We start from the raw sequence: 26,306 nt of genomic DNA, 5'->3' as shown, positions 1-26,306 counted from the left end.
AGAAATCAATTTCGTGGTCACGACATATTTTAATGGAATAGGAAACAACATCATAGAAAATAAAGTGGCATGTCACCCATATTAAAATCGAGTATGAGTTTATGAAACTTTTCACAGAAGTGTGTGTGTTGTATGTGTGTGTTTCTACTGGATTATGATGTAAAATGTATTTCTGAGCGTATCAGTCAAGAAATACTTCTCTCAGAAGTATTATATGTTAAATCTGGCTCTCCATATGAAATGGGCGGCTTTATTGGTGAAAATATTTTTTTTTTTTTGTATATTAGCAAGATATTTAGGGTGGCAGTGAGAACAGAGGCCCTTTCCATGGCCCGGAAATAACTACACCATGTAAGAGGCTGATGACATTATGGTGATGATGATGTGCTAGTCAGACTAGACCAGGCCTTAATGATAAGCACTTGCCATCTGTCAGGAAGGGGTGAGAAGTCACCTAAGGTAAAATGAATTCTGATGTAAACAAGGTTTGTCTTCAACATCCCCCCACCTCCTGTTTAAGGATCAGTCTTCTGACTGGGACCCTAGTAGCCTGTAGGCTCGAGTCATCAAGGCCATCTAATCGTCCATTCTAGAGCTTCCCTGCATGCAAGCCATTTATCCTCCAGGCCATTCCTCATCTCTTTCTCCTTTTCATCAAATGTATCTGCTATGCGTCCTATTCTATCAATGTTCGTTCACTACCAGGTCACATAAAACTGTAATTTGCTCGTCACTGTAAATAGATTTGCGGTATGTAAGATGGAGAGAGTATCTGAAATGAAACAATGACTCTAATGTTGAGACTATCAGCTTCCAGGGAAGCCTAGGGTGGAAAATAACTGGTGATGATGCCTGTAAGGTTAAGAAGCTATAAGGAATCCCCAAGTCCGTCTGTATATTTGAGTACTTTCTAATGGTGCAGAGTTAGGCTTTGTGGAGATATAAAGAGGAAGACATGGCCCCTAGTCCCAGGAGTTTGCAATGAAGCAGGTGGGATGGTGAATTAGGCCATTCTTGCATTGCTATAAAACAAATACCCAAAGCTAGGTAATTTATAAAGAAAAGAGGTTTGATTGGTTCACAGTTCTGCAGGCTTTACAGGAAGAATGGTGCTGGCATCTCCTAGGCTTCTGGGGAGGCCTCAGGAAGCTTACAATCACGGCAGAAGGTGAAGTGGGAGCAGGCACGTTATATAGTGCGAACAGGAGCAAGAGAGATGGGGGAAGGAGGTGCCACACACTTTTAGACAACCAGATCTTGCCAGAACTCACTATGACGAGGCCAGCCCTAAGAAGATGGCATTAAATCATTCATGAGAAATCCACTCCCATGATCCAAACACCTCCCACCAGGCCCCACCTCCAACACTGGGGATCATGATTCAACATGAGGTTTCGAGGAGACAACACCCTAACTATATCAGACGGAGATCTTGGGTGCCAGGCACTTGCATCCACCACTTTAAATTACCTTATTTAATTGTGGTGGTGTCATCATCTAATTTTGCAGACAAGGAACCAAGGCTCAGAGGAGTAAACTATTTTTATCCAAGGTGAGTCCCTCTCCAAGGGGCTGACTAGTGCCCCTCTTAGGACAGTAGCAAGTTGGAATAAAGTTGGGCATGCCTAAGGTCTTTAAGGAACAGGGGATGCTTACTTCCTTTGCATTCCTTTGGCCACTTACATAGCATACTTAAGCTCCTTCTGGATAGACTGTGTCCTCTTATTCACATGCTGAAATTGTTATACATTTTTAAACAATAAGCGAATAATATATTTTTCTAAAAAGTAACTGATTTTCTCTAGGTTCAGTATAGATAGCCAGCCATGGGAGTCAGAATTTGAACTCAGATCTGGTCTGGTTCTGAAGGCTCTGTTCTTTCCAGCTTTGAGACAAAGGAGCAAATGTGAGAAGCGCCTTTTGCTCACTTCTGCTTGCCAGCAGAATTTCCCAAAAGCCCCGGACTGTGAAGATGTGCAGCTCTTTGGAAAGATGCTTTGAAGACGAAACCTTTAACAGGGCTAGTGCCTATGCCTCTGTAATCTACGACCAGATGCACTCTTATACCCAAGCCTTGATGGGATTCTGCTACGATGTAACTTCTGAGCAAATTTGATGTGACTGTGCAGGTCCTGAAACTCCACTTCCTGTCTGTAAGCAGTGGACTGAAATCCTGGGCTGGAGCAGTCTCATAGGATCTCTCTGAAAGGCTGTTCCCAGGCTGTAGGCCTTGGTCTGTAGTCCACAGTAAGACTTCTGAATACAACTAACTTTGATTCTTTAAAAGCTTGACTGTTTTCTTTAGTCGGCATGGCATTCCATACCATTCCAGAAACAGCAGCCAGGGGGATATGTGAAGGAGAGAGCGATGGCGTAGTGTGTGGAGCTGCTTAGCTGTTAACTAGCGGAGTTAAGAGAAGGCAGCCGGCCAAGTGCCCTGGAGGGGCGAGGCAAAGCTTTTCAGAGAGCTGGGAAGTGGCACTCCAGTGAGGTCTGAAGCCATGAAGGATGACTTATTTATCCCACAGTAGCTAGAAGAAGATGGGTCTTTCCAGGGAGTGTGACCAGTTTAAGCAAAGGCTTAGGGGCAGGAATAAAAATGTGCTGGGCCGGGTGCGGTGGCTCACGCCTGTAATCCCGGCACTTTGGGAGGCTGAGGCGGGCAGATCACGAGGTCAGGAGATCGAGACCATCCTGGCTAACACGGTGAAACCCCGTCTCTAGTAAAAATACAAAAAATTAGCCGGGCGAGGTGGCGGGTGCCTGTAGTCCCAGCTACTTGGGAGGCTGAGGCGGGAGAATGGCATGAACCCGAGAGGCGGAGCTTGCAGTGAGCCTAGATCCCGCCACTGCACTCCAGACTGGGCCACAGCAAGACTCCATCTCAAAAAAAAAAAAAAAAAAAGTGCTGGAAGTGGGAAAGGGGAGCTGGTTAAGGGACTAAAAGTTATTCCTTGTGGACCACCTTCTCATCACACGCTCTTTGACCTCATTGTAGTTCAATGGAAGTCAAAAGCTGGAGGGAAGTTTCTCTCCAAGCGGACAGGGGCTCAGCAAACCCAGCCTTCCCCGCAGTCTTACCTGGAGCTATTGCCTGGGGAAGAGGGTGTTCAGGGCACAGTAGCCCAAGGCTGGAGGCACCTTTGCTCAGAAGCGCCTGTGGTGCTGCTCCTCGTGGGCCTCCTGGGAGGAAGGGCCAGGGAGCCAGGCGCTTCTCCCATCCCCTTCTGGAATCCTGGCCAGTTTCCACGTACATAACCCAGCTTAATCCATAGAAACAGGAGCTGCAAGGCATGTTCTTTCTCTTGTTTTCCTCTCCAAGACACGGAAACCTTTATTTTCTCCCTACACCACAAACCGGTACTGTTCAATAATATTGGATAATTGCACCTGTCGCACTCCCCATATTGTGCTGAGGAAAAATAATTGCTGGTTTTCTGCTTTGCCGTTGAGCTGTGACTCCGTCATTTGACTCGGAGCATGTCATTTTCTCCCATTTTAGACTGTGTACAGTCAAACCCTGTGAAAGGACTCACAGACAGCGGCCCTGCGTGTGTGAGTGGGCGCGGGCCTCATTCAGCAACGATTTCTAATTTATACAGCATTGAAAATCCACAGCTATAAATAAACAGTTCTGACTGGCTTTGCTGCCTACTCAAATGCTTTATTAAAAAAAAAAAAAAAAAAGTCACCAGCAACTGCATGAGAAAGGAAAACAAGAATGTCTGGAGGTGGAGTCTGGCTTCTGAATCCTGGGCTTGGGAGGGGGAACGCCCCACTTTGGGACCGGCTCAGTGCTCAGCCCCTCCAGGTTTTGGAAGGCCTGGCCTCCTCGCTCCTTGCTCAGCCCCTCACGCTCTCCACGTGTGGGTGCAATGTGTTTGGGGATTACAGTCTATGAAACTGGCTTCCTGTTATGACAAGCATTGCAAGTGAGTAGGTGCAGAGGAACTGAAAATAGCTTAAGAAATGTAGGACCCTTCTGGGGAGAGAATGGGGTTAAGGCATTGTTTAGGCAACAAGACAAGTCTTCTACCCAAATTCAGAATTGGTTTCAAATGTGAGACAGCAACACTGGAACAGAAGCATGAGTATAGGCCAGTCCCTGGGGTAGCGGTGGCAGTGTCCTTCCTCCTCCTGTAATGGGGACAGTTTCCACCAATTTGGGATCTCTTGACCACCTTTCTTTTGTCCAGCTCTGCAAGATGTGGACACGTTTTTGTTTTGTTTTTTAAATAAAGGTTTTTGGATGACCCGGTACTGCTTTGCTCTGTAAGAAAGAGGAAGGAAACTGGGCTCAGGAGTCAACTCTCTGTGTGACCTTGGAGTTGTCATTTCCCTGCTCCGAACGAGAGGTGTGCTGGAGCCAGTCTGCACAGGCTCTCGAGGACTGAGTGGTTGTGCACATCTCTTCCCAACTCTACATTCAGCAGCATGCTGCCAGCTTGAAAAAGGCCATAGTGAGTGTTTACACCATGGAAATGAGCACACGTTATCAATCAGAGCCTGACATCTTTTCCCCAGAGAGCTGGTTGTTAAACATTTCCCAGCACACCACCATCAGAAACTCAGTTTGCTCATTTGTAAAATGAGAACGTAACTCATCTCCTACTTACAAAGTTTCCGTGGGCTAAAATAAGTGAGAGTGGTGATAAATTACTTGACACTATACAAATATTGCTAGAATCATCATGTGGTTGCTATAGTTGTCATCTTCTATTAAGGGCCTAACATAGTACTATGTAATTTGCAAATACCATGTGCCTTACAGTAAACGTTTAATCAGTGTGTTATTGTTTTGTTGTTGATCCTTTCTTAAGCCACTGCAGCACCACCATGCTCTTGTGTGCTTAGGTATGTGCTCAATGGGAAATGGTTTCGAGACATTTCGAGTGTTGGAAGAGACACTGCACAATGGCCAGGCATGCTGCGATCAAGGTTTAATTTGGTCCTAGGTCCAGTAAATCCACAAATAGAAACTTGCAGGCTCGTCCCCACCAAGAGCTTACTGTGACTGCAAGTTTACACAGCCCGAGTCACCTTTGGGGTGTGGAAAATTTGGGTGATCCCCCGAGGGCCTCATGTTTGGGGAATTTCCACTGTGGCAACTGCTTCTGAGCTCCTGCTGAGACTAGGTGCTTGGAGCAGTGAAGAGGCTGCAGTAGATGTGGGGAAAGAGGTGGTATTCCCAGCTCCATCTGGAAAAGACTCGAGGCCCATATTAACAGAACAGGAGAAAAAGAAGTGGGGATTAAGCAGATTTCTTGTTGCCTGTCCTGGTCTTCCCTTGGGCTGCCTTCCTCCCTGAGATATTCTGTCCTCTTCTGTAACCCTTCAAGACCACTCTTGCTCATTTTTACCAAATTTTTCCTATATAATGTTAGGTTGGGAAGTCCAAGTGCAATTTTCTTCAGTATCCACACCCCAACCCATATGAGCCTAGTGACATACTAGTAGACTCAAATATGTTTACCCACCAATAGACATTTGCCATTTGTGCCAGGAAAATAACACTAGGAAAATCACAGGAGGGATCATGAATCCTTGTTAAGCATCTGAAAATCAGCTTTGTTAAAACACACACTCATTCAGAAAAGTGCTTTGTAGCAAAGCAATCTCAACAGCTCTCATAATTCTATCACTTCCCATCCAGATTCTTGTGCAAGTAAAAGTATTAATACACCATTTATTTGATGAATTAATCAATGATCAAATGGAAGAGGTTTTGACAATGTCACTAATACCTGCCCTGAACGCTTGCTTAGAAGAGAAACAGATTTCCCAGTAATTTTTATAACTTACTTTCCCATTGTCTCCAATTAATTTGCTATTATCCCAAGTAGACAGACAACTTCAGTAGTAGCTATCACCCTACATTTTTAGATCATTGAAAAAAAATGGATGAGCAATCCACGAAAATAACTAGCTTACTGAAATGCTTGGTTTTTAAAGGAAAATTGGTATTATTAAAAAAAAAAAAAAAAAAAAAAAAAAGGCCCAGGACTGGTAGCTAGGAGATCCGGGAGACAGAAGCCATTGCTCTGGTTCTGACACTAAGTAACCCTTTTGCCTTGTGCAGGTAACTTCTTATCTAGGTCCTCAGCATCCTCCTCTGTAAACTGAAGAGTTTAAATGGCTCTAAGTTCCTCTCTCTCTCTCTCTAGATGTTCTCTAACACCAAGTTTATGTGAGTTTCTTTGGCCAGGTTTTAACCAGAGACCATCCTCCGTGAAGGTCAAAGGTCATCAATTCTCAGATGGCAGGAGTTGTTTTTGGCATGTACAGTCAACCTTTCAAAAAACCAAGAGTTCTCAAGTTAAGCTCCCTTCACGAACCTCTTTTTAAATTTAAGTATCACTCTCTGTCCCTCCTGATTTCCTATGTTGCTCCACCACCTCCCTCCATCAGAAAAAAAAAAAAAAAAGATGAGAAAAATCTCTTGTGTTTTCTTCCTTCTTGGTTCTTGGAAAACGTGTGCAATCACTTCCTCTTCTTCCGTGGCTGCCTCATGTCACCTGTACAAACAAGAACAGAGACAGACCTCAGGCTTCAGGCTTTCCCTAATGGGTATTTTTGCTGTGGGTAAAGATTCACTCTGATTTGGGGCAGTGGAAAGTCGAACACACTTTTCCCAAGGCGACAAGATACAGTTTAGGGAGTTATGAAAAATAGCTGCCATGACGACAGGGGCAGAGAACAACTCTGCCATCCTCCCTCCGTGCCGGGTTCACAGTTAGCCAGGCACCCATGATGCTGCTTGCCTTCAGGTGCTCTGCATAGCTAAGAGGAAGCATATTGCTGTGGTTCTGCGTGAGTGTTTGCAGGCTACAAACAATCCATCAGCAAACTTTGAGACTTTGCAGATGGAGATGAAGAGACCACATCAAATTAGAGAGGAAATAGAAGGGTGGATGTTCACCTAATTGGGGTCATTCTGTGACCTCTTAGCAAATGAATTCATCAGCCTGGTGGAAAAGTACTGGCATATGGATTAGGTCTGAGTAAGCTCATTAGAGGGGCATTATTCTACTGAAATTATAGCATTAGATTTGTAGAATGACTTCTATTCAGCCAACAAGTTGGTACTCCATATTTAATGATCATAAATCTTTGTGTAAGCTCTGCAATTTATGAAATTTCATTAGCTCATTATCCTTTGCGCTTGTTGCCAAATACTATCAATCCTACTTTAAAAACTTCTCCATTCCAGAACTTAGAGCCCTGGTAGTTCTGGCTTGATATTCCTGTAGCAAATCCATGCTCCTAATTCCACAGTTCACCCTTCAGACCTTGACACCTTCATCAATTCTATCCTTAACAGTAAACACTAGATACCTTATACTAATTCCATTCTGCTGGAACTCCACTTCTTAAAGGCTATCGTGACTGGTGACTTTTGAAGTCCTGTTTGTGGCCCCTTAATCACACTGATTTCCTAGGATGGCCACCTCTTGATCACGCAGTCCTCATAGCTATCCTTGTATTCATCTCATGCAAGATTTTCAAGATCAAAACTCTCTCTTCTTCATCTGCTTCTCATCAATCTAGACTACCCCAGTCATCAGACAAGTCTTATTGTTTATCAAGCTTTATGGGTTTCACATTGTTTTCATTGGTGGGTCTACTTTTTTCTCTTCTGTTTTTCTTTTTCTTTTTCTTTTTTTTTTTGAGACAAAGTCTTTGCCCAGGCTGGAATACGGTGGCATAATCTCAGCTCACTGTGGCCTTGAACTCCTGGGCTGGAGTCCTCCAACCTCAGTCTCCTGACTAGTTGGGACTATAGGTACACATCACCATGCCCAGCTTTTTTTGTTTGTTTGTTTTTTGTTTTGCTTTTTTATTAGATACAAGGTTTCGCTATGTTGCTCAGGATGATCTTGAACTCCTGGCCTCACCACGAGAGATCCTCCCATCTCAGCCTCCCAGAGTGCTAGGATTACAGGCAAGAGCCACCACACTCGGCCTTATTTTCCATTTTTGATGTGAATTCTCTCCTCCCTAGTTAGGCCTTCTCTACATTAGGTCTATAAGTACAAGCACAGTACCACCTCTTTCTGTAGAGTATACTCTGGGCCTTTAATGAATTCTTTTTCAATTAAATAACCAGCTTACATACAACAGGGACAATATAAACTTGGTCAATATAAACTTCTCAAATTTCTACCCCCTGGAGTCACTCCGAGGGTTCCTAAAACTTTTTTTTTATCCGTGTTGTTTACCATTCCTCAGGCCCTCAAGCCTAACTGTAATCATAACCTCAGTCCTTCCACGCCAGGTGTCAAGGACTGAAGTCTCCCTTCTCCATTTAAGAAATGCAACAGAACCCGAACGTTTGGAGAAAGGTCACCCAGGAGCGGACATGGTGGTGTGAAGCTCTGCTGGGGGAGGAGAGCAGGTGGCTCCTTCCATTGGATTAGAGTCCTCTGTCCAAAACCAAGTAGCTAGGAGGAACACTAAGAAGTGCCCACATACCCATCCACATGCTAGAGAGAACGGACTGTCCCCAAATGGGTCTCCGTGATGCTCCCAAAGTCATTTTATTCTGTAGGGACTCACACGGCGTGAACATTGCAAAAATCATGTTTCTTTTCGCTTCTAGCAGCTGGGAATGGCGAGTGGGGCCTTAGTCTTGAATTCTCACAGAGCTAAGCAGTTTCTAGGCTTCTTTAAGTCTTTGGAATTTATCTCTGATGGTGCTTTTTTTTTTTTTTTTTGAGACAAGGTCTTGCTGTCACCAGGCTGGAATGCGGTGGTGTGACCTCGGCTCACTTCAACCTCCGCTTCCCAGATTCAAGCATTTCTGCCACCTCTTAGCCTCCCGAGTAGCCAGGACTACAGATGTGTGCCACCACACCTAGTTTTTTTTTTTTTTTTTTTTTGTATTTTTAGTAGAGACGGAGTTTCACCATGTTATCAAGGCTGCTCTTGAACTCCTGAGCTCAAGTGAGCCACCTGCCTCGGCCTCCCAAAGTGCTGGGATTACAGGTGTGAGCCACTGCGCCTGGCCCTCTGACCATGCTTCTATAATACATAGCTGGAAATAAGGAAACTGTTGACTTAATAATAGATCATATATCTTACCCAAACCAAATTCGCAAAATGGATTTTAAGTTGTAATTGGAAAATTATGTTTATTATAAATATTTTCTTGATTGAGAAGCATTTTTCCCAGTCAAAAGTATCCTAGTTGGCAGACAGTAAGTTAGATTCACCCTGACTTGTTTTATTCCTTTATCCTCTATCAGATAATACCAAGGGCTAGAAATATTTTTATAACCCTGATATTTCGCCTGATATTCTTGACCACTTGGTGCTTGGCTGGTGACTTCCAATCAGGCCACTGGAAGCAGAGATTCCAGCTGTGTCTCAGTATTTCAGAAGCAGAGATTCCAACAGATTCTAGCTTCCATCTTTGCAAGATCTGAACATTTCCTGCAGTCATGGCCAAGAAACTATTGTTTCAATCAACATCACCGTCGGTACCATATATAATTATATACCTTATTATTCCAATAGTTAGAACTCAGGATAAATAAAAACATACTATTCCCAAAGATTCACACCTATGTATCTACAACCACAGAAATGAATGCCAGGAATTGAAAATTTGAAGAACATTGGCCTGGTTTCAGTGGCCTGACTCAGAAAAGGGCAAGAAGTTTGATTAGCAGGTGTTAGAGAAATGAGGTCTGAGCACTGATAATCCTACGTTCACACTGCAGAAGTCCAGGGAGGATAGGGAGCTGAGGGCTGGCTGGAGAAACCCCTGTGGGAAACAGGCTGAGGAAGAGGGAGGAATGGTAATCCAGAGCGGGCTCTTTTTGAGTTTAGGGAAATGAAGTTAGGACAAGAAAGGCAAAAGGGAGATAACTTTCTGTCATTGTCCAAATGCTGCCCCAGCAGGACCATGCTTTAAAGTACCTGTGGAGTCATTGCATGATAAAATTCTTCTGTTGTGGAATAAGCAGAGTTAATAAGACAAACCTCATCCAATTCCTTCGTGAATAAAACAAGGAGGTGGGCTAGATGGCCTCTAGGCAGCTTTTATCAAGAAAATCTCCCTTTTAAAAAACCTGGTTTATGGCAAATAATATTAAAAGCAAGCTTCAATATCATTCTTTCCGAGACACAATACCAGCGCCACTTAGCCAGGCTGGAATTTTCAGCTTACAATCTGTCCTTAGGATGAGAAGGACCTATGGTCTTAGGGGCCCTGACAAAGGACAGCCTGACCCGTGGCATGTGTCCATCAGGGGCATAGGGAGAGGGGTCGCAGGCCCTGGGTAAGCTGACTGTCTCTCCAACCACCCCCACATAGCAGAGGCCCTGCCATTTGGGCCTAAGGTGCTTAGCCCCTTTCTGTGCCCCAAGATGATTTTCTCTTCCCAAGGGGCTTGTGTCCTGGTGTCAGCATCCTTGAGTGCTATCAATCATCCAGGAAAAAAAAAAAAAAGAAAAAGAAAATTAAGCATGTAAGGGGCAGAGAAGGGAGCCTTTGATAGGATGTCCTGATTGCCTCTTGCCCCCAGTCACTATGGAAGAGAACCTGCCCCGGGCATGCCTGGGTGTTCAGTCATAGCCATGGTGAGCCAAGCTCACAATGTCCTGCCAGAGACAGCTTCTCCTGCCTGCTTCTATCATGGTTTGAAGTTAACATTCCATCTAACTCCTCCCAAAAAGTAGAAATTGAATCTTTCTGGGGGGATGACTGGTCCCAGTAACTGACTCTGTGCTTGCCCAACCCTCTGCCTCATGACACAGAAAGGCTAGCACAGGGCAGGGAGATGGTGACAGGTCAGGCCAGGGAGCCCTGTGGAACCTCTTGTGAGCTTTTTGACCCTCAGTGTGTTCTTGAAGGACCTTCCTGTGGGCCACAACACCTGCCTCCCTGATGCTCAAAGCCAGTTCCCTGTAACTGCGCGCCCTGGGACGACCTCATCATACACTTTCCAAGTTAAGATGTGATTCTCAGTATTGTTTCCTATTGCTGTCCTTCTTGCTCTCCTGTCCATATTCACCCACTGATGTGGTACAGGAGGAGGGAGAAAGTGAGTAGATATTCAGCTATTGTGACTATCACCACCAACACCCTTCTCAGTCCAGCAGCCCACTCAGGACAGCACCACACTGCACAAGGATGCCGTAGACAGAATTATCCGCACTGGAAGGAGACCAGGGTCCTGAGATGTAATAGAGTCTTGTCCTCACACCAGCAGCATCGGTATGTCTGGAGTATGCGTTAGAAGGGCAGAATCTCAAACTGCACCCCAGATCCACTAAACCAGAATCCACACTTTAACAAGATCTCCGGGTTCCCCAAGATCCTCATTTTGATGAGAATCAGCGGCCCAGGTTTGAGAAGCAATGCTCTGTAACAGCGGCTCTGGATCCTGATTGCAAGTTAAAATAACTGAGAAGCTTTAAAAAATACCCATGTCAAGTCACCATCTCTAGAGATATGGATCTAATTGGTCTAAGGTGGGCCTGAGAATTATTATTTTTCAAACTCCCCTAGTGTTTCTGTGATGTAAAAAGCCAAGGTAGAGAACTACTGCTAGAGAGATCCTGTCACATTGAATGACTCTTGACTGATACTTCGCCTGATATTCTTGACCACGTGGTGCTTGGCTGGTGACTTTCAATTGGGCCACTGGAAGCAGAGATTCCAATTCTGTCTCAGGATTTCAGAAGCAGAGATTCCAACAGATTCTAGCCTCCAATAGCCTGACCTCCTATTCGCTGTAAGTACCTGAGGACGTGCTTCATCTCTGTCCATCTGCTGTCAGGTAGCTGTTAGCTTTATTCACTTTCAGCTGGGAAACTGGTAATTTATACATCAACTCGAAGGGGAGAATGAGGGAGAATAAGATGACCAGCAGCAGTGACTAACGCTGTATGCCAGGTCCTGCTGTAGGCGCTAGATCCTCGGCAAGTCATCTGAGGTTCTCCGTGAGCCCAGGAGGAGGTCACCAGCATTATTTCCACTAGGACAAGAGAAAGCTGGGGCACAGAGACCTTTAGTGACTTACTCAGTCTCACAGGTACAAGTGGCAGGGCCAAGATAGAAACTGAGGCAGTTTGGCACCAGAACTTTTCTTCTAACCACAGCCCCCAACTGCCTCCCTGAAGCATTCATTTGAATTTCTGCTCTCACTGAAGGGGGCTCAGGCTGTGGAAGGAGAGAAAACATAGCTTAGCTCTAGCTTTGGACAGAATATGTGGCTATCTGTAAGTTTCCAGAACTGAAGATCTGGAGAAAGGTTCCCAGGTAGGGGAACCAGACAGCGGAGTGCCCAAGCCAAGATGACATCAAACCTTATGAACACTGGCCCAGCAGGCACAGACAGGGACCATCTCAGGCCTCCTGGGCTTGGTGGCCACTCTACTTAGAGGCTGCCTGATCACGGAGGAATTGAAGTGCATCGCCATAGGATACATGGTTGGTTTGCGGCCAGGTGAGGGACATACCCTGGCTTTCTTGATTCCTACTCCAGTGCTCTTTCCCTTGTTTAATACTTTCTGCCCTAACATGCATGTCTTCAACAACTCTCTAACTGGTACACCTTGTCGTCACCCTCCTATACTCCTTAAACTCCCCACCCAATACTCTACAGTCATTAGAGTCACTCCTTATCTGCCATCTCCAGAACACCTTTGCAAAAAGTTCTACTTTACACCTAGGGAAAAAAGTCCTTGGATATCCTGTTGTCTGCACGGACTGATGCAATGAGAAAGCTAATGGAAATGAGGAATTTTAAGATGAACAAGATGTATCCCTAATCCATAAGACACCTGAGGTCTAGTGGAAAAACAAATCCCTAAAGCAGTCATGATAAAGTGGTAAGTCTAGTGATTGGGAGATAAAGGGGGATGCACTGGGAAGGACACGAAGTCCAACCTGGGCTGACCAGGGAAGGCTTCCTGGAAGAGGTGAGTGTTGAAATGAATGACTATGAGCCAGGCAAAGACTGAAGGATAGGAGACACAGAATCCCATGGACATAAGAAACAACATCAATGTGGAGGGAAAACCAGCAGTTTGGTGCCACTGGGGCACAAATATAGAAGAGCAAAAGCCAAAGCAGGGACTGGGTCACAGAGGCCCTTGTGTGTCATTCCAAGGATGTGGATTTTCTTCAGTAAATTGAGGAAAGCCTTAAAGTGTTTCCAGTAGAATAGGACATGGGGAAATGTGTTCACATAGGTTGTTTAGCTTTCAGCAATGTAAAAGTGTTCACTGCATTGCAACTTTAACAAATCTAATTTTTCTTTTAAGTCTTATTAAATCATTCATAATTAATAAAGATCTGTTCAAGATTTAATACATTTATGATCTTATTCTGATGTTAAATAGGACCTTTTACTCATTCTCTTCTTTAAAAAGTTAAAAATCTAGAAAGAGCTCGAGAGATGAGCACAGTCATTTACAATTGTCTCTTTCACTTACGTGAAAACTTGCATGCACAGGAGGTAATTGAGGGACTATATGTTGATGCCGGCTTATCTATTTATTGGGACTTAATTATAGTTAAAAATTGGATGCAGTCCTTAAACAATGAGGCTTGTTAAGCACTTTGTGTTGAGAATAGTAATTTCAATAATAACAAATATGATAATTTTGTTTTTTAGTTCAATGGATGTTTAAAATTCACCATAGAGTAACAATTTAAAAATTAACTCAATACATTATTGAACTCAATAATTATTGAACAATTGATTTTAAAAGTTGTTGTTCTCTAAGCTCTAAGTAATCAAGTTTTTCTCTGTACTTCTAATATCTTAAAGCTTCTTTAAATATATATATATATATATAGAGAGAGAGAGAGAGATTTGGGGAAGGCATCAGAAATCTTTACCCAGAACTTCAAGGAGCCAAAACTAGTTAGAATTATATGTCAACACATCTGAAATGTCAACACATTTTTTTTTTTTTGGCGATAATTTTCTGTGATTTGGAATCCTGATTGGGAAGTAATTTTTAGTATTCCATTTTTTTAAGTGTTTGCTTTCAAAGAGAATTTTGCCCTTGAGAGTTTCTTAAACTAGTCAAATTCTCCAAGAGTAGAAAACACGTGATACATCCAAGTTGCATGCTTATTTCTCCAGGGTCTCAGCTTCCTCTCAGAAACACACACTCTGGTACTGAACCTTCTGAAACTGTCAGGTTTTTTTGCATACACGGGCTTATGTTTTCACACCAGTTCATAGATTGGGCGGAAGATGGCACTTCTGCCATCTCTATTTTGATAGAACAGAATGGCATGTGGGCGAGTGATGTGGGGGATTGGGTGTGACTCTTTGCCTTCCTTATATACAGAATCAGGGTAGAGTTCCTGCGCTTCTCCTGGGGTAGGGAAATAAGTCATGGGTGTTTTGCAGCCTGACTTTCTGGTAGTTACTTTTCCAACAATAAAAAAATATTCTGGGGTGGGGTGGGGAGAGAGGAAGCAGGAAGGAGAATGAAATCTTCCATTTTAAAAGTAACTAAGATGATTTTTTTTTTCTTAGGAAGAAGCAACAGGATTCTACCCACCTATAATGAGAAAGTTTAACTTACTGACATATTCTCATTGCTGAAGACTCTGTCTGAATGAGGATTTCAGTCTCAAGTCTAGGATGTGATTTCATCTGGTAAATGTCTTATGGAAGGCTGAGGAGCAGCCTAATGAGGCACTGCTGAGGTGGGAGGAGGTGGGAGGAGCTGAGAGGACTATCTGGACTTACTTCCTTCAGAATGAAATCTTGATATTTTCAAAGCTTGTGTCCCTGGAACCCTCACTTGGATTAGGGGGAGACCCCTGATTTTATTTATTCATGCTAGGGATGGTAATACCTTGTTCTCTAGGTCCCGGGCTTTCTAAAGAAGATTATTTTCAGCTTTAAAGTTAAATGATGCATTGTTTGGGGGACAAGAGGAGATCCTTTGATGAGGTCCTTTAAAAGAGTACCCCACCCCCAACGCTGTCCTCTTGCCTGCCTTGGCACAACCTGTCTGAGTCCTTTGGACAAAGATAGTAAGCATCATTGCTTCTGTTTGGGGTTAGTTTTTCTTTCTGTTTCCAGGCGAAGTGGAGATGCGGGCACGGAAGAAGCGCATCTGTAGCTAAGAAAGAAATACACTGACCCCATTTCCAGTGGTTGAGCTTCTCTCCAAGTAGGTAGATGCTGGCGATGAAGATGTGGCCGAGAGAGAAGAAAGCTGCTAGACCCACAAGGCTGAGTTTGGCAAACACAGGATACACCCAGGTACCTGTCTCAAAGTAGAGCCACAGGATCCTGCAGGAAATAAGAAATCATGGTGATTAGAGCAGGAGGAGAAAAACAAGCCATTTTCTCATCAGGATCAACCAGGTACTGGAACCTAGGCAGGGGAAAAGAATCCATATCAGGGACATTTGTCAACAGCTGTAGTATTCCCACAAACCTAAGTAAGTGAGGCTTTTCTGGGTAAATCAACTTGATTCCATAACACATGCTGTTTGATGGGCTGGGCTGGGTTGTTTTACCTAACCCATTAACAGTCAACATTGGTGAAAAAATAGAAGAGAACATAGGGTTGGGCACCGTGGCTCCCACCTGTAATCCGAGCACTTGGGGAGGCTGAGACAAGTGGATCACCTGAAGTCAGGAGTTCAAGACAAGCCTGGCCAACATGACGAAACCCTGTCTCTACTAAAAATACAAAAAATTAACTGGGCATGGTGGCTCGGGCCTGTAGTCCCAGCTGCTTGGGAGGCTGAGGCAGGAGAATCACTTGAACCTGGGAGGAAGAGGTTGCAGTGAGCCAAGATCATGCCACTGCACTTCAGCCTGGGGGACAAGAGTGAAACTTCGTCTCAAAAGAAAGAAAAAAAAGAGAACGAGAACATAGAACACATTGTTAGCTAAAGGGAGTATGTGGGAACATGAATGATCCCTTTCCTTGAGAGGTATGGCCTTCTGAGACATCAAACCTGCTATTAAGGAATTCATTTTGCTGGCTCTGAGCCAGAGAAGTGGGGTTTGCTTTTTTGGATCTAAGAATCAGGTGCAGCTTTCCATTAGCTCTCCAAGTCTGCTGGGATGAGGGAGCAGAGATGGAGCGTTATTGCCCTAATACAACATGCCTAGGATTTAACTGTTGGCCCTGATTTTCACTCATGCATATAGTCATAAATAGAGTGTTAAGCAGGAATGCATGGATTTGCAGGGAGACTCAGATCTTGCTTATGTGAGGATAGGCTGTAAGTCATTTCTGGAAGCCAAGAGAAGAAAAAGAAATGCTAGGAGAAGAGCCATGATGTCTAAGTGAAGCCTAAAAATGCAGTTTGCTGGAAACCAACTGCACTGGAAGGTGCCAAAGTCTGAAATAACTTTTAAAAATTAAATGTGGGGAAGCTGATGCATCAGCTACAGTTCCTCATTGGTTAGGAGCACAGAATCTGGAACCGGGCTTCTGTGATTCAAATCCTAGCTCTGCCACCTAGTAGCTATGTTACCTCCAGCAATTTCGTCAACCTTTCTGTCCCCATCCCCTCAACGTGTAAAGTGAAGATCCAAATAGCATACACCTTCTAAGGCTGTTGTAAGGATTGCAGGAGTTAACACATGTAAAGGATACAGAACAGTGCTTGGCATATTGTAATATTTGACAAGAGTTCAAAAGCTTCCATCTCCACTGAGGGATGGCACAATGGGAGTGCTCTCAGAAAACCTTCTTTGAAGCTGCTGATCTCTTGTAACAATTAGGATAGGCCGGGTTATGCTTCAAAAACAACTTTTAAATTTGAATCTCCCGTGTTATCAAAGGAATTCAGATGGAAGAATGAAATTCTGTGCTTAAACTTTCAGAAACCCAAGGGTGATCTCTGTCATTTCAAATACTTGAAGTTTGTGAAATGTTTTGTGGAAGAGACAAGGGCTATATTCCGGGCCAGGAGTAGGGTGAAGCAAGAGAGGCCCTAGGGTGTAAAATTTAAGGGATTATCTCTGTGCATCAAAGGACGCAATAAACAGTGTGAAAAGGCAATCCATGGAATGGGAAACAATATTTCTAATAAGGGGTTAATATCCAAAATATGTAAAATATTCCTGTAACTCAACAATAACAACAAACCCAAATAACCCAATTAAAAATGGACAAAGGACTTGAATAGACATTTTACAGAGAAGATACATGAAAGGCCAACAAATGCATGAAAGAATGTTCAACATCACTAATAACTAGAAGAAATGCAAATCAAAATGACAGTGAGATATTGTCTTACACTCATTGGGATGGATACTATATTTTTTTTTTTTTTAAAAAAGACAAGATAACAAGTGTTGGTAAGGACAGAGAGAAATTGGAACTCTTGTTCATTGTTGGTAGGAATGGAAGATGGTACATCTGCCTTGGAAAACTATATGGTGGTTCCCCCAAAATTAAAATAGAATTACCATCTGATCCAGCAGTTCCACTTCTGGGTACACACCCAAAAGAACTGAAAACATGGCTAACACGGTGAAACCCCGTCTCTACTAAATATACAAAAAATTAGCCAGGCATGGTGGTGGGCAACCTGTAGTCCCAGCTACTTGGGAGGCTGAGGCAGGAGAATGGTGTGAACCTGGAGGCAGAGCTTGCAGTGAGCGGAGATCACGCCACTGCACTCAAGCCACTCCGGCCTGGGCAACAGAGCGAGACTCTGTCTCAAAAAAGAAAAAAAAGAATTGAAAACAAGGATCTGAAGAGACATTTGTACACCCATGTTTATAGCAGCATTATTCACAATAGCCTAAAAGTGGAAGCTACCCACTGATAGATGAATGGATACATAAAATGTGGCCTATACATAGGCATTAAGAATGAAGAAAATTCTGATGCATTCTACCACACGGATCAACTTTGAAGACATTTTATGCTAAGTGAAATAAACCAGTTGTAAAAAGACAAATACTGCATAATTCCATTTACATGAGAAACCTAGAAGGTCAAATTCATAGAGGGAGAAAGTAGAATGGTGCTTGCCATGTGGTTGGGGGAGGAGGCAGTGGGGAATGCAATGGTTTCAATAGGGTTTGTTTGTTCCTACCGCAACTCATGTTGAAATTTGGTCCTGTGTGTGTTGGTGTAGGGAGTGGGAGCCTAGTGGGAGGTGTTTGGGTCATGAGGATGGATCTCCTGAGAATGGTTTGATGCTGTTCTTGTGACAGTAAGCTCTAGAAATGGATTTTTTCCATGAGAATGGCTTGTTATAAATCTAGAATGCCCCTCGGGTTTTGCCCTTTTCACACATGTCCATTTCCCCTTTGACTGTCTCCGCCACATTGTGAGGCAGCAGTGATGCCCTTACCAGGAGCCAGAGCCATGCCCTTGAACTTCTCAGAATATGAGCTAAATAAACTTCTTTTCTTTATAATTTACCCAATATCTGAAATTCTTTTACAGGAACACAAAATGGACTAAGCCAGGGAGTTATTGTTTAACGGGTAGACTTTCAGTTTGGGAAGATGTAAAAGTTCTGGAGATGGATGGTGGTGATGGAGGCACAACAAGGTAAATGTACAACATGCTACAGAGCTTAAAAATGATCAAAATGGTAAATCACTTAAAATGGTTAAAATTGTAAATGTTGTGTACCTTTTACCACAATTTAAATGTATCTAGGGAGGTGTCAATTTTAGGGTCATATAAATGTAGGGTTGGCATTGAGTTCCTCGCTTGGGCCCTGCTGGTATCACTCTGCTTTCCCAAACTTGTCTGGATGTTCCTCCCAGATTGAGAATGAGGTGACTAGAATAAACAATAATTATCATCATTATTACTAATATTAGAATTCTTTTTTTTTTTTAGACGGAGTCTCGCTCTGTCCCTCAGGCTGGAGTGCAGTGGTGCAATCTCGCTCACTGCAACCGCCACTTCCTGGGTTCAAGTATTCTCCTGCCTTGCCCACCACTTCCTGGGTTCAAGTGATTCTCCTGCCTTGCCCTCCTGAGTAGCTGGGATTACAGGCATGTGCCACCATGCCCAGCTAATTTTTGTATTTTTAGTAGAGACAGGCTTTCACCATGTTGGTCAGGATAGTCTCAAACTCCTGATCTTGTGATCCACCCGCCTCGGCCTCCCAAAGTGCTGGGATTGCAAGTGTGAGCCACTGCGCCTGGCCTAGAATTCTTTAAGATATGCATTCCATGGATGCATTACAGGATACCCACAGTGATTCTTACCTGCATGGCGACTTCTCATGGCAGGACAAAGAAGGTATATGGCATAGAAAATAAATAGTTTCAAGTAGATAGGGCTAGGAGTTTGGAGTCAGTGAGGAGTTCTGAATATACTCCAAACAAGTTGCATCACTTAGTTCACTTTGTTTACTTTATATACTTGAAGTTAGAGCTTCTAAATTCCCATGCACATTTATGTAAGATAGTCTATAAATAAGGACATCCCTCCAGAGGCTTGGAAAATTCCTGTTTACTTCATGTTTGTTTCCTTCAGCATAAGGCTTGTAAAGGAAAGTTCCCAACATAAGCTAATGAATTGTGTACTTTCATAGAGAAAGTGCAAGGAAAGTTATAGGTGTGGTACCTGATAGTGGGAAAGTAACAGAGATACAGAGTATGAGGCAAGATGACAGTAATTTACCAAGGGTACTCAGCAGAGAGGCATGAGTGAGGACAGAGTCACACTGTTAGTTGACATCACTTCTTTATGGCTTGCCTGAATATGAGGGGAAGGTGGGAAGAGAGAGGGGAACGAAGAAGAAAGAAAGGAAGGCAGGAAGGAAGGGAGGGAGGGAGGGAAGGAGAGAAGGAGGGAGGAGGGAGGGAGGGAGGGAGGAAACTTTGCATTCAACACGTCTTCTATTTCAGTCAATGTCAGCCCTCCCTTCAATCTTGCCCCCACATTTGAGCCCATGAAATCATATCTATACTAAACTTCCTTATAAATGTTTCCTCAGTCCCCCCATTTCACAATCTTCCTTCAGCCTCCTTCATTCCATCTGGGTTTCTGTCACTGTCTACCAACTAGGCTTTCTTGCACCTTTCAACCCACTTCCCCTACTGCAAGCCACCAATAATCCAGTAATCTTTCTAAAAGCAGTCTCTGTCTACAGCCCTTGCCTGTCTGCAGTGAATCCCAGGATCCTAGCTGCTTACCCCAGCCGACCTGGCCTGGCCGTGCCCACCCTCCATCCGTAGATCTGCGGTCCCTCCATATTGAACCCCTTTGTTTCTTGAATGAACTGAGCTCTGCAGTTTCTTGGCTTTCACACCTGCTGTTGTCTTTGCTGACCTTTTTGTTTCCTGGAACCTGCTTCTCTTTGCCCTGTGTCTGGCTGAATCTTACTCATGCTTCAAATCTCAGCTTAAAAGTCTATTTCTCGAGAAAAGATTTCCTGAAGCTTTCTCCCCCAACCCTGATTCAGTTAAATGCTTAGGCCAGTTGCTTCCTCCACCCTGGAACTTATCTTTGTTACTCATTTGATTGTTTTTCTCACTAGCTTGAACGCTCTGCAGGGGTAGGGACTGTGTCTGTCATGCACATTTATTTGCCAAGTGCCCAAAAATGCAACAGGTTCTTTGTATTTTGAAATGAATTGCTGTGTTGGGTGGCTCTGTAGGACACTGCTATGGACAGCTCTCAGTTGCCTGACTCACCAAGACCACCACAGGCTCTGAAAATTTGGAAATATACCAGTGGCCTTTCAAGTTTTGGTTAATCTCACTTTTACTAATACTTTGAAGAGGCCAATGACATTGCCCCTCAGTTCAAAGAGCAATTTCACATCCTTCCTGAGCCATCTGCTATGTGAACCTTTGTGAGTTGGACCAGGTGGGCACCAAATGGCAACCAAAAATTAATTTTTTAGGGTCTCCTTATCCTAAATCTTAGAGGATTAAAATGGCTATCAAGAAATTCATAACTTCTGCATCTTATCAGTAGGGAAATGCAGACATCTGAGGGTGGCAGATAAGCAGATAACAGAGTTTTGTGGGCTTTGGGCATATAATTCTTTCTTTTGGTGTTAACCCTCATGTCACATCTTTCCAGCCCAGGAAGAATAAATCAAATAGAAAGAGTCAGGAGAAACTGTAGAGCTAGAGTGTTAGTCAAATAGTTTACCTAGATGATGATATGTCGGCAATGATGAGAGTTATTGGGGTGGCAACCTCATCGTGGCATTTAAAGCTGTGGCCTGACCCCTCCCTGAGGCACCCCCTTCCAGTTTGAAGTCTCTCCACCCTCAGGGCCCATGGTTTTCTATCTTCCTGCCCTTCTACCACCTGGTCATTCCTTGCTACCTTTGCTGCTCCTTCTCCCTCCTGTCCCTGAGAGGAGGGCCTTTCCCTGGTGTTTGCCTCTTACTTATTTATCTTCCCTCTCTTCTCTCTCTTTCCAGCAACCTTGTCACTCCATGAGGGTTCAACTAGCTGCATCTCCTCAGCCCTACCCTTCTTGAGACTACAAGGTCTGAATTTCTGAATGCAAATTCCTCCAGGCAGGTGATTCTCAATCTTGGCTGAAAATTAGAATTGACTTGGGGGCCTTAAAAGTTCCAAAGCTGAGGGCACATCCAGAACCAATTAAATCAGAATATTTTTGAAATGAGACCCGCTACGGGATATTAAACTCACTGTTTTACTTATACCCAAAACTATTTCTTTCACAATTCATTTTCATCTACTAATGGAATCACCATTTTTCTAGTCTACTAACTTAAAATTTTTAGAATTATCCTAATTTTTTCCTCTTCATTTGTGTGGTACATGTCAATCAATCCATAAAACCTATTCTGTTATTTCAACAATGTGTCTCAGGCATGTCTCTCATTTCTTATTCCACAGTTTTACTCTTTTCATGCTGTCATTATTTCTGATTTCTGTTACAGGCATTTTGGTTGAACAAGAACTAAGGTTTGAACAGGAAAGATAAGAACAGGAGATGAGATACCCTTTCCTCTCCTAGCCCTCCACCTCCATCCCTCTTCAGTTTGGATCCTGGCTGGGCTGGACCCCACATGTTGACAATAAGGGTGTGTTGTGTGGCATCTTTTTTTAAAATTAATTTTCATATAATAATTTACAGGCAGGGTAAGGATTTCTTCTGTGGAAAATGGTGCTGAGATTCCAATCCCTGCTGACAGTTGAGGCTATAAAGCTATGGTTGACCTGGACGGTCCCAGTTGAAGATCATATTTTAGGAAAGGGTAACAGTGGCTCTGGGAGGGAGTTCACCCTAACACACTGGAAAGAGAAAGAGAGAACTGCTGATTCTGGAAATGGCAAGGTGGCTAGTACCAGAATTCAGCTTAGTCCACCCCTTGGCAGCTTTGAATGTATTCTCAGGGTAAGATGTGTACGTGTATTTGTAAATGAGGCATGAATTTAAAGAACTGTTACTTCTGGGAACCCAGGAAGCTTTGCTCAGGGATCTTACCCTGGAGAGCACAGTATAAAAGAAAGTAATTCTCTCTCTTGCCTCATAGGAACTACTTTGGGGAAGCGACTTTCCAAACATCTGCCCCAAGGTTGGGTGATGGCTGCATATCTGTGCAGTGCTGGTACTGGGCATGTAATACCTTATACACTAGCAGAGACACCTGCAGCATCAGTAGGTTTCTGGTCTACCAAGAGCAGTGTGATGATGCACTCTAGGCCAGCTGGGTTGGTTGCTGTGGCGAGTAACATTGTTAATTCTACCAACACAGGGGGTTGATGGGTAATGACAATGTTGGCACCCGCAGTGGGTACGGTGTGTTAACCCTTAACACTGTGCCAGGTGGGGATGTTGGGCCTGGTGGGGATTATGGTTTTGCCATCTGTGTGTAAGAACAATGCTCAGAACAGTGTACAGCATGGGTGGTGCAGGTGCACAACAGGGGCATGTGTGAGCACTCAGAAGATTACTGGAACTCCTTAGGGATGGAGGTCTTGGAAAATTGGACCAAGACCTCCAAAGCAGAAGGGTGTTTGGGGGTATCACTGGAACTATGAAATAACCATTCATAAAAAATAAGACATTGTGATCAAACTACATAATATGCTGGCTAGTTTTTATTTTTATATTGGTTTATATTTTATTTTGTTTCCCATCTCTTGTCACTCCAAATTATTTGAAGCGCTATTGTCAAGAATGACATGTTAAAGCATAATTTGCTGGCCAAGTTACTAATACTGCTCACCCTTGCTTTCACTCCAAACAAACAAACAAACAACAGCAACAACAAATGCTCCCATTGTCTATACTACGTCCAACCTCCTGTAGTCTGCCATCTGCAAGCCTCCACGAGTGGATAGTTCCAGGGATATTTCTCATTAGTCTCTTTCACAAACAGGTCCAGCAAAGAGAATTACTGACCCCTGCTCTCACACTTTCTGCACTCTCCTGGCCTTGGGACTGTGCTCCTGTTGTTTACTTTCTCTCACTTTTTCTAGCTCTAATCCTGCCAGTCCTTCAGGGCTCAGATCCAATGCATGCCTTCCACAGCGCCCTTCCCACACTGCTCAGCTGGATGCAAACTCTTCCTTTTTTGTCACTCCTTGTTTTCCTTCCTTTCTTTTTTTTTTTTAATGATGTTTTACCACTTTCCGTCTTCTGTACTTATAATTTGTATGCATGGGTTACCTCCACTTACTAAGGATAAACCCCCCGCAGGCTGAAGCTTGGTCTTATATAACACTGCTTTTCTGAGCAGGACCAACCATGTGTTAGGGAAAATATTTATTCAATAAAAGAATGATAAAAACCAGCAGAAGAAACATTTCTTTTTTTTTTTTTTTGCTCCTCACCACTGCCTCAGGGAGAACTAGGTGAGGTGTTTTGGGGTAAGACAGAAGGGAGGAATAAGCAAGCTACCATATTTAAAGGTGACTAATGCTTTCCAAAGGAAACGAAAGATTTGCAGTCATTACTATTTTGCAAAGCCTTATTTTCCCACTTAAGAGACGGCTCTTCAATTTTGCAATCTGAAAAAGAACTAAAAGCAACCACCACATGTAAGGCGGTCCCCTCGGTCTCAGGGACTATTTTTAGGTCATTGTAACATGGTTTTGGCAGTGAAATGCTTCTCCAGCTCAGCTTCAGTGCCGTTTTCCTGACTCATGTTCATTTCTCACGCTCCCTCTGGCCCGAACCCATGCTATTTACCTCATTCGTGCTATGCCATTTCCCCATTTGACCATCTAAACTGGCACATCTGACAGCGGGCCCATAGCCACTTCCCTAAAACATCTCCATGGGTATCCGCAGTTTGTAGAACTTCATGGCCATCTGTGGCTGTGAGGAGCCAGGGGCCCTGGAACCTACGTAAGGGTGGGGATGGCAGGCACCAAAGAGTCTCAGCTCCTCTAACCGGGGCGTGGACAGAAATAGAGATGCTTCCATCAACAGGACAACATCAAAAACCCTCCTTTAAGTGTCTATATTTGATTTGTTCTAGCAAAAATGGGGCTTAATGGACCAAACACCAACTTAGTATTTCTCATGAAGGATGAAATCCCAAACCACCTCAGCTCCCCACTGGGCACTGGAGCCTACCCAGTCACATTCCTTCTGGTGACGGGTCTCCATTCCTTCCCTCCACTCCCTTCATTACCAGTACTTTACTGTCTAATCCAAGAATAGAGCTGGGAACAACACGTGAAAGATTTCAGAGGCTGGGCGTGGTGGTTCATGCCTGTAATCCCAGCACTTTGGGAGGCTGAGGTGGGTGGATCACCTAAGGTTGGGAGTTCAAAACCAGCCTGACCAACAAGGAGAAACTCCATCTCCACTAAAAATACAAAACGAGCTGTGCGTGGTGGCGTATGTCCATAATCCCAGCTACTCTGGAGGTCGAGACAGGAGAATTGCTTGAACCCAGGAGGCAGAGGTTGCGGTGAGCCGAGATTGTGCCATTGCACTCCAGCCTGGGCAACAAGAGCGAAACTCCATCTCAAAAAAAAAAAAAAAAAAAAAAAAAAAAAGAAAGGAAAAGAAAAAGAAAGATTTCAGAGTGCAGAGCTAGGTCAAGTTTTGCGCATGCCCATCCACCCAGCATTTAGCTGAATGGTTTTGCACACACTGGGAACTGAACAAATACCTGGCCATATAAACATAGTGGAAAGACAACTGGATTTGGAAACAGAAGACCTCAGTTTTAGTTGGCTCAAGTACCAGCTTTGCATCTCCACTGCACCTCTGCCATATGACCATGGGCGTGTCATCTACTCTACTGGAGATTTAGTTTTCCAGTGCTAAGTCATCTTTAAGTTGCCTCCCATTGCTCACACTCTCTGACTTTATTTGTGGATTGACTGATGTTTGCATCAGTTGGCTAACATCAACTCCCCTGGGTTACCAGGAATGCCACCAACTGGTCTACCTGTCTTGTTCCTCTTCAGTCTGATGGCCACACTTCAGCCAGAATCGTCTTTCTAATCAGCTTTCTTACATAAACCACATCATTTCATTCCTCTGATTGTAATACTTTTCTACAGAAAAGCACTTGGTTTAAAAGTCCAAACTCACTGATGTGGATTTACAACCTGGCTTTACCCTGTCCCCCAATTCAGCCATACCCTCAGCTCCTCCAGCCCTTTGCAGATGCTGTTTCTTCTGCCTGAAGGTCTTTTCCACATCTCTTTTGACCTATTCTTACTCATTACTTGGGCCTCAGCTTAGGCCGTGCTTCCCTTTAAGAAGCCAGTCCTGCACACCTCTCTGTGTGCCCGTAGCATCCTGGGCTTATGCCTATTACAGTCCTATCACCTGTCTCCCACTGTCTGATATGCTCCTCTTTCCCCGGCAGCCTCTAAAGGTAGCAGGTTTCCTGAACATCACTGTATCCTCCGTATTTTAGCATAGTGCCTGGAGCTGGTGAACGACTGAATGGATAAAGGATGCACTTGTACCTGGTTCCCATCTTGTCACATTTCTTTCTTCAACCTCCTAATTAACTGCATCATGGTGACACCTGCCCAGGTACTGACAAACCAACCTCCTGGCTACTACTTCTCATTATAGCCACTGCAATTTTCCCCAATAACAGCAGTGGCCTTAGGTGCTTTTTATCTTCTTGGTCTCCAAAAAGGAAAAGAACAACAGGGGTCAGATATGTGAACTGATAATCAACTTACAAGTCCTTAGGTAGAAGACATTAGTAAGTAAAAGGTAATAACTTACATATATGAACTACAAAATTTACACTTTGCAATAAAGAGTAAGTTAAACACCACCAAAAAAGATACAGCATACGAATTCATGTGTATAATCATCTAGCTTCTCCTTTGCTTCTCTTCAACACACGCAAGAACAACAACAAAAAAATCTTTATGTGTCTATACTCTTACCCCAATCCAGGT

The 26,306-nt window shown here is 43.7% G+C and overlaps 1 protein-coding gene and 1 non-coding gene across 4 annotated transcripts in view; one reads left to right on the top strand and one right to left on the bottom strand.

Moving 5' to 3' along the window:
* Nucleotides 1-1,545: 1,545 nt before the first annotated feature.
* LOC112426823 (small nucleolar RNA SNORA67) lies at nt 1,546-1,687 on the top strand. The gene has a single exon (XR_003018228.1). It is a non-coding gene; the product is annotated as a small nucleolar RNA SNORA67 (small nucleolar RNA).
* Nucleotides 1,688-5,972: 4,285 nt separating this feature from the next.
* Nucleotides 5,973-26,306, bottom strand: part of ADTR (androgen dependent TFPI regulating protein) — a 66,415-nt gene continuing 46,081 nt past the window's right edge. For 2 of the 3 annotated variants that reach the window (XM_011742522.3, XM_011742523.3), the window contains exons 6-7: nt 15,124-15,275; nt 5,973-6,515 (exon numbers count right to left, since the gene is read on the bottom strand). In XM_011742522.3, coding sequence (XP_011740824.2) covers nt 6,481-6,515; nt 15,124-15,275 — 187 coding nt within the window. In that variant the 3' untranslated portion in view covers nt 5,973-6,480. Of the gene's footprint in view, nt 6,516-12,029; nt 12,170-15,123; nt 15,276-26,306 lie in introns of all 3 variants that reach the window. The other variant, XR_011624030.1, reaches the window with a different exon arrangement.

This window comes from Macaca nemestrina, chromosome 5 (assembly GCF_043159975.1).
Source record: "Macaca nemestrina isolate mMacNem1 chromosome 5, mMacNem.hap1, whole genome shotgun sequence".
NCBI classification, from domain to species: domain Eukaryota; kingdom Metazoa; phylum Chordata; class Mammalia; order Primates; family Cercopithecidae; genus Macaca; species Macaca nemestrina.
The sequence above is the reverse complement of the archived record's forward strand: the minus strand, read 5'-3'. Positions and strand labels throughout refer to the sequence as shown.